This window comes from Erpetoichthys calabaricus, chromosome 18 (genome assembly GCF_900747795.2).
Source record: "Erpetoichthys calabaricus chromosome 18, fErpCal1.3, whole genome shotgun sequence".
NCBI lineage: Eukaryota > Metazoa > Chordata > Cladistia > Polypteriformes > Polypteridae > Erpetoichthys > Erpetoichthys calabaricus.
This window is the reverse complement of record NC_041411.2, coordinates 18,467,089-18,475,470: the sequence shown is the minus strand read 5'-3', so window position 1 is coordinate 18,475,470 and position 8,382 is coordinate 18,467,089. Positions and strand designations below refer to the sequence as shown.

Here is an 8,382-nt window from a genome sequence, read left to right as displayed (position 1 = left end):
ATCATGGGAATGGACCTCCGCATCAACAGCTCCTCATGGAACACCTCCGATCCCCGCTCTTTAGAATCCGAATCAATTAGAAACCGCTCTAATTATCTCCATTTACTTTGGCTGGTGGTTAATTCCTATTGGCTAAATTCCTCGGAGTGACAGGACGTCTAGCCTCTTAACTTTGTCGACTTGGCGCATTTGAAGAACTTACTTGATTGGCTAAGCCGGTTCATATAAATAAGGCCTGCGCGGAAGCAATGCCCTCTTTCTTTCACGCAGTCCGTAAAGCGTTGTAAGTGTTCCGTGTTCGGTTTTTGATATAGCTTCCCGATCCTTAAATTTTGTTCTAATAGTGAACAATATTATAGTTGTTAGGCATTAAGTCCAGCTTTTGTTTTTCAGCGTAGTTGATAAGTCTGCTCCAGGTCCGTCTAGATTGTCGCATCATGGCCTAGTAAGGCCACTCATCCTCGGCTCTTGAGTAGGCCAGTAAATGCGTTTGGAAGGCCACGTGGGGCATTGGAGTTGAGCGCTTCATCAGGACCGTTGAAAATGTGCGTACGATATTGGAAAGCCCGTTGTTCTACTTAAGTAGTAGAAGCAGTAGAATGTTGTATACAAACGGCAGTACGTGTTAAATCGGTGGTGATTTGAATAGAAAATGGAGACCTGTGGCACGGCTTTCAGTTAACGCTTTTGGAGACCTGTGGCACGGCTTTCAGTTAACGCTTTGTGTACCCAAAGGCGTATTTTTCTATGGCATCTCTGCAGTTTATCACATTTCACTTGACGTTTTTGGGTATAGTGCCATACACGATTAGCAGTTAAAGCCAGCTGATTTGGTTTAGCTAGTTAAGTACTGAGGTAGTCTGGGGATCGTAGGTAAGTTAGAATGTGCCCCGAAGAAGGAACGTCAGTTAACCAATGCGGAAATCCATCTTTCAAGATTAGAAAGTGGACCATTAAATGTCCTTGTTAATAGAGCACCGTAGAAGTCGGCCATCCAGGACAGCACTGAACGACGGTCTTGTTTCCTTCCAGGACAGACGAGGCAATACAGGACGATGCTTGTCCATTTTTGCTGCATAGCTGTGTTGGGATCTCACTTTAGCTATTCGAATTGCCCACAGTTAGTTTGTTAGGAGTACTTTGAAATTTTCACCATTTCATTAATTATTTTGGACTGGCCAAGTGTCAGTTCTGTAGGACCGCTGCCGTTGGACTGCTAAAGCGTTGAGGATTTCGCTGTGTGCCATAGTCTCACGTTGCAGGTTCAATTCTATAGTAGCAACGGCGCCCGCATGCTCGGTTTTGAAGTTTATTCTCTGTTGCCCTTTTTTGTCTGCGCTTTCGGATCATTCTTAATGCTTTGTGACTTGCCTTGTAAAACTTCCTGGACAAAGTCCTTTGCTAAAAGATGATTTAAAAAAAATCCTAAATAGTGTACGGTTATAAATGGCCAAGTGTTGGAACACTACTGCAAGTATCCTGACAAACCGCTATATGCAGAGTAGGTGTGTTTGGGATTTGACTTGATTAAAATTAATTTTCGCCTCCTCTCTCTTTTAGGTGTCACCTTGTCTTTAAACCAGTTGTTTGGCAATCCTTGGAAGCACTGCAAAGATGCCCAGGGAAGACAGGGCTACGTGGAAGTCCAACTATTTTATGAAAATCATTGTAAGTAATCACTTTTGTACAGGTTCTGTTAACTGTGGATGGTGGGTGCTCATGATTTCTTGTACTTGAGTTTTAATGCATTCAGAATGGTGGCATATAACATTTTAGGAACCCCCTAGTGAATTTGGTGATATGAACGCTTTAGTAAGGGGTTAGGAGCCTCTGACCTGTACTGGAGACTAGTGATCTGCTGCCATCCTGGTACTGCTTAACCCTGACCGTTTAACCTCCCTGCTGTATGTGTGTGTATATATGTACTGTGTGTGCTGCTGCCTCACAAAGCGGGTTCCCTGAATTTAAATCCTGTGCCTGGTTGTCATCTGTGTGGCCTCCCCCATTTTACCCATGCATGTGTGTTTTCTTAAAATACCAACCTACTTGGTTTGTGAAATTTGCAATTCTACGTTTGCTGAATTTGAGTGTCAGTGGACCCTCTGGTGGATAGATTTTCTTTCCAGGGATCTTTGTAGCATTTTGTCCTACACTTGTGTCTTTGCCCAAAAAACTGAAGTTTCCAACCTGGGATTTTGGCAAGGTGTTCAAAGGTTTCCCCCCCAAGTACGAAGTCTAACTTGTAGAACATTTTATTAAGTGTAAAAATCAAAAATACGCTGAGTCTTTATAATGCCCAGTGTTTAAATCTATCCATATTAATATCCGTTAATGGCTTCAAGTTCAACTACTGTATTGTACGTTTGTATAGTCATGTCTCGGGATAGTATTTTTATATGTACTGGTTCAAAAAATTGATCTATAGCAGTTGCATTTCCAGCTGTAATAATTCTCATAATTGTTTAATCTGTTTTTTCACATGTCAGTTTGAAATGCCTTTATGTTGTCTCCCAGTAAATGTGTATAAATTTGTTGTCAGTTTACAGAATTTGTTACATACTGTATAATATTGCCGCTCTTTGGAGCCAAGAAAAATATGGTAAGGGTTAGGGGTCAAGTGTAACACACTCCCAATGCTAATCTTAATGCTAATGTTTTATATTAACATCTTATTTCATTTTGTAATGTAATTTGATCTACATTGTTTGAAAATATGCTGTAGTAAGTTTTTAAAAACCTCCTGTGGAGAAGAATTGAACTGAAAATTAGGAAACGTTGTACTCATTTGTGTATAGTGTGTACTTGACTGTCTTAAATCGGCCGCCTTTAATATGTGGCCTGAATTGTTGGGTAAAGGTGGCTTTTGGTTATCTGCAAGTCATTTTTAGTCCAACTGTACTTGCAGCAAATATTCCAGGACCATGTTTGAGAATGACTGATTTAGAGTGGAAAGTACCAGAGGAGCCAAGTGGTGGCTGTGTTTGTGATTCATTTTGTAATTGTAACATGCATTTCTTGTAATCCATGCAGCAACTTCTGGATGACTTCCCCAAGTGTTTCATCGTGGGTGCTGACAATGTTGGGTCTAAGCAGATGCAGACCATCCGTGTTTCTCTGCGTGGGAAGGCTGTTGTCTTGATGGGCAAGAACACCATGATGCGCAAAGCCATTCGAGGACATCTGGAAAACAACCCTTCCCTAGAAAAGTTGGTTTTAAATGATTGGACTTTTGGCTTTTCTAGCTTTAGTTTCACTGCAGGTTATGTTACAACAGAGCCTGATAATGCTCTGCTGTCGTTCCCCCTGCACATATTAACTCGTTTCTTTCTATCCCTGTCTGTTTCTTCTCTAGAGCTTACAGGGACGCTTGGTTTCGTACAGTCTATCATTTTTTCAGTTTTAACCAATTTTAAAGTTTAAAAAAAAAAAAAAAAAAAGTTTGATGGTTGCTCATGTAATGAGTTGCTAATTTTTTTTAATAGCAATTCTTTGAAAATAGCATTACCTCATTTGGTTAGCTATGGACAGTATCTATTTTAATGTAACAAGTTGCATTTCCCCCCCATTTGAGATATAACTTTATACATTCCTAATGCATTTTCTTTTCGGTTAGGTTGCTCCCTCACATCAGAGGGAATGTTGGTTTTGTTTTCACCAAAGAGGATTTGGCAGAGGTCCGCGACTTGCTGTTGGCTAACAAGGTGAGGTGCTTTGAAACATGTGATCTGGTACCCTTTTTCGTAGTGTTATTTATATGCCAAGTCCTGTTCGGATTTCCCATCATTCAAGCATGCTGGGTTAGTGTACTATTCTCAGTCTTCCATTTATTTATTTTTTGTCAAGGTGCCAGCAGCAGCTCGTGCTGGGGCTATTGCTCCTTGTGATGTTACTGTGCCAGCCCAGAACACTGGTTTGGGCCCTGAGAAGACCTCATTCTTCCAGGCTTTGGGTATCACTACCAAGATCTCCAGAGGTACCATTGAAATTCTAGTAAGTATCTTTAGCACATTCTTAATTGACCTGCAATTGTAAATTATTTTACTGAGGTAGATGGTGACCCCTGCTTTTATAAATGCAAAAAAAATCAGTTTTGCAGTTGCTAAAATGTTTCTAAGACCCTCTGTTTGAGAAATGGATGCTTTTGAGTTTGTGAGCACTAGCACTGTTTTTCTTCAATGCTGCTGTTTTTTCTTAGAGTGATGTTCAGCTGATCAAGACCGGAGACAAGGTTGGAGCCAGCGAAGCTACTCTGCTCAACATGTTGAACATCTCCCCTTTCTCCTATGGCTTGATCATTAGGCAGGTCTATGACAATGGTAGTGTGTACAGTCCTGAAGTACTGGACATCACAGAGGACAGTCTTCATCAGCGATTTATTGAGGTAGGGCAAGTCTCTAAGGTTATTTTTAATTTTGTAGAGCTACAATATTTTAAAAATCATGAGTTTCTCAATTTGTAGATTAGTGAACATTTTTCAGCATTTGCCCCTACACAACACCCTTTAGAAGCCAATGGTGATTAGAGTAGCAAGGAAGACTTTTTATTGACTTAATACCTGATGATATATCTGAAAGATTTTAGTAAATTGGATAAAATTGGTTTTGATAAAGAATGGGTTTATTCATGGCTTTCAGTGCGAACTGTTTTGCAAGTATGTTTGGCTTTACTGTAGTCGTATCGAATATATGTGTTTTTTTTTTTTGGTTAATTTTTATAGCATGCAATAGAACATTCAGTATCCATGACCTGGGATAATGTTTGGTGACCACAAGGCAGGAATATCCAACAAACAAATGCAAGTGGCTGGCATAAAATCGCAAACTGTGCCGCTTATGCCAATGCACCCAGCAATCGCATCCACAACAGGGCCAGAGCGTTGTATTAAAGGCAACAAGAATCATAATGAAAAGGGATGTAACAAGAGATTTGTAAATGAACAAATTGGCTAACTAAAAAGACTACAATATGCAAACTTTCGATGCAACCCTGCGCCCTTCTTTAGGCAAGATGTACCAATGTAATCTAATCACATCTTGCCTGAAGAGGCCAGAGTTCCTCAATAGCTTGCATATTGCTATGCTAGTTGATAATTCAACTAGTAAAACCGTGTTCTGTCAAGAATAAAGTGCAATATTCACAGTTTATCTTCTACATTAGATCTTGGCAGTCTTTTATAAATACAATGCCTTTTTGCTTTCCAAATTGTAATCCATTTTTTTTCATAAATGGATTTAATATGGTATATACTTTCTTTAGCCAAGTGTTTAAATGAATATTCTTCCAGAGCAATGTGAAGTTTGCTTTCCAGCATATTTAATAAATTAAGCTAAACTTGGTTTTACAGTAACTCATGGATATTTGAACTTTTCTGAAATTAACCAAAAGTATAAAACAGTTCAGTGAGACAGCATCTTAAGATAAGTCTGTACCCAGAGGTCTATGAACATTGTGGCAGCTGCAAGAGTGGATCCTTGATGAATAGAGCAGTGTCCTTGGCAGAGGGAGAGAGAGAGAGATATTTTTAAGTCCTATCCATCACCTAGGACTGTTTTTCTAGAGATGGGAAGCTAAGGCTTCCATAGAAAATGTACAAAGCTTTGGTGATAATGGACCTTCCTGCTGGATTGTTCTGGTATGTGAATATTGTTTCTGATTTCTGATGCAACATGTGACTATTTGATCCAAGTACACTGTCTGACTACATTTGGGTAGTACAGCCAGGACAGTGACTGTATAGTAGGACTTCAGCTGGTCAAGCATTGTAGGGGGTTTGTTAAATTAAGTCCTTTTTAAAGTAGATGTAATTTTACTATATACCATTAGTATATTATATCTATAATCTTAGATCATTCATTTTGCTGTCCAGTTTAGGTGTTTACATGCAAAGATATTTATTTTAAAATTTTATATCCCTAGGGTGTAAGGAACATTGCCAGTGTTTGCCTGCAGATTGGCTACCCCACTGTAGCCTCCATCCCCCATTCAATTGTTAATGGATACAAGATGGTCCTGGCAGTTGCAGTGGAAACGGACTACTCCTTCCCATTGGCTGATAAGGTATGTCATTTCTGCTGCTTTTGTTGAAATCACGAACAAGATTTGATATGAGGCCAAATGACTATTTTTAAGGGGGAGTTGTATTATTGAAACCAAGTACTGCATTTAATATGAATTTTGCAGACTCATTTACTTTATAGGTGCTTCGTCTCTGACCGGTTTAAAATGCCTTAACTTTTTCAGCAGATTCCAAAATACTCTTTCAAATTACTGTTTTGACTAATTTGAAGTGTACTATATTACTAATCTGTTTGCAGTAGACACTTCTATGCTTGTGATTCATATAGGAACTACTTTTTTTAATATATAGGTATGAGCAAAACGTTTATAGTTATATGTGATGCCGGCAGTTTGGACATTTGCAAGATTGTTCCCAAGTGCACTGTGCTATTGCTACATTCTTTTGAGTTAGTTAATAAAGCTATTGCAATAATCGTAACCTGCATATTTTTTCCATACAAACAATAAACTACTTTGCCCACACTGTTTATGAACACCATCTCCATCCAGCCTTGTTTGAATTTTGCACCCAGCACCAGTGACTTGTTTTATATTAATCTCCATAACTAGAAATCAACGGGACCATGTAAGCAAATAGGATTTCTTATCCATTATGGTCAGTCTGTGTATAATGAACTGTACAGAGCTGGCTTTGTATGATTGCACTGCCATTGGATCACACCATTAACATTTTGGTGGACATTTCTTCATGATGCAAATTTGTTTTGTACAGGCAAGTTGGTTAACCCTTGTTGCACGTGTTGGCAATACAAAAGTGAAAGTAGGAGACAATGCTGGTAACTGGTTTTAAAAACTGGTTTCACCTGTCTGAAAGGACGAGAGAAGCTCCAGAGATGTGATCTTCAGTGAATGGATAGGCAATTACAATGCCCTCATTAACATGTTTCACAGTCTCCAGAGATGCTGTGAGCTGTCCATTCCCAGAGGTGGATCTGCATTCACCGCATCTGTTTTGTAGTGCTGTCTGATGCTTATCTATCTATCTAAATATAGGCATCTCCAGTACATTTCTTTTGGAGTCCATATTTGCACCAGTGCTTCCTGGGAATAACTTGCTTATGTACAGTGTGTGTTTGTATTTTAAAAAAAAAAAAAAAAAAAAAACCCAGTTCTTTCTGAATTGTAGATTGACAAAGTGAAAATCACAAATCTTATTGGAAAGTGTTGCCATAATTTGTAGCTCTTGTGGTAAATTAAGGAAAGGTTTGTGTTAACAATTACACTAAATGGTATCCACAAATTTTTACAATGGCATTTTTGAAACTAATAAGAGTTTTGAGCTCTAGTTGAACCCAGATGTAAACTTCAGAAGGCACATCATTGGCTAAACATCTTAGTTGAACAGAGCTCACTTGCCCAGCCCTAGCCTATAGCCATTGCTAGCTGAGAGTAGAAGGTCAAAGAACTATCTTCTTGGGCAGAGTTTAGAAAGGAAGGACTGAGGACTTCTGAATTACTGTTCTTGGTTTTGTTTGGCTATGTTATGTATAAGGGCTGCTTGATTGATTTTAGGAGGGCCCCATATTATTTGTATACACCAATTTGTCATGTGGTAGTTAATATTCTCACCCATCTTTTTTCAGGTCAAGGCTTTCTTGGCTGATCCTTCTGCATTTGCAGTGGCTGCACCTGCTGCGGTTGAGACAGCTGCTGCTGCCACCACTCCAGCTCAAGCTAAAGAAGAGGCAAAGGATGACTCTGAGGAATCAGACGATGACATGGGCTTTGGCCTCTTTGATTAAGCCATGTCTTTCATCTTCTCTGATGTAATAAATATCAAAATAAAAAATTTTATTGAAAAATCTTTTCCACAGCACTGGTGAAATTGTGTTTTCATGTCTGCTGGGTAAATGCCTTACAAGTTGAAAGCTGTATTTCATGGTATTGGTGTATGTTGGGCATGGAGCACTGCAGAGGTGTTTCTCTGGACTGAGCATAACATACTGCTGAGTGTTCTTGGACATGTAATGTGGGGTTGTGGCTTAGCTTAACATGCAAGTATCAAACTAAGCTTCTGGTTTGGATATTGAATCAGAACCCTAGTGCTTGATGGTTTAACCCTTTGTGCATTTTTTATTTTTAGTGTTGCAATGGAAAGATGACTTCTCTCAGAGGTAGTTTTAGGGAAGGGCACTGATCATAGATGTAAAGTTAAGATCAGTGGGTACCATTTTAGAAGATGTTGAAATGTGACTATGGCCGGATTTATACTTCACGGGACACGACACATGCTACAGAGGACGCTCCTGCTACTCAAGCTTTGTACTGTTTATACTTGTGCGCGTACTTTACGTAAATCTGGAG

General features: G+C 39.2%; 1 protein-coding gene across 1 annotated transcript; it reads left to right on the top strand.

Moving 5' to 3' along the window:
• The first annotated feature begins 239 nt into the window (after nucleotides 1–239).
• rplp0 (ribosomal protein, large, P0) lies at nucleotides 240–7,891 on the top strand. The gene is made up of 8 exons (XM_028824971.2): nucleotides 240–283; nucleotides 1,561–1,668; nucleotides 3,031–3,206; nucleotides 3,614–3,701; nucleotides 3,844–3,990; nucleotides 4,196–4,381; nucleotides 5,917–6,057; nucleotides 7,662–7,891. Exons 2-8 carry the CDS (start codon nucleotides 1,615–1,617, stop codon nucleotides 7,818–7,820), a joined length of 951 nt encoding a protein of 316 aa, XP_028680804.1. The 5' UTR covers nucleotides 240–283; nucleotides 1,561–1,614; the 3' UTR covers nucleotides 7,821–7,891.
• The last annotated feature ends 491 nt before the right edge of the window (nucleotides 7,892–8,382 follow it).

Bases quoted from the DNA above. Each gene is read 5' to 3' on its own strand.
- rplp0 (XM_028824971.2), top strand. From the start codon at position 1,615: ATGCCCAGGGAAGACAGGGCTACGTGGAAGTCCAACTATTTTATGAAA. The intron at 3,207-3,613 runs GTTGGTTTTAAA...CTTTTCGGTTAG, and splicing joins AACAACCCTTCCCTAGAAAA to GTTGCTCCCTCACATCAGAG. The intron at 6,058-7,661 runs GTATGTCATTTC...ATCTTTTTTCAG, and splicing joins CCTTCCCATTGGCTGATAAG to GTCAAGGCTTTCTTGGCTGA.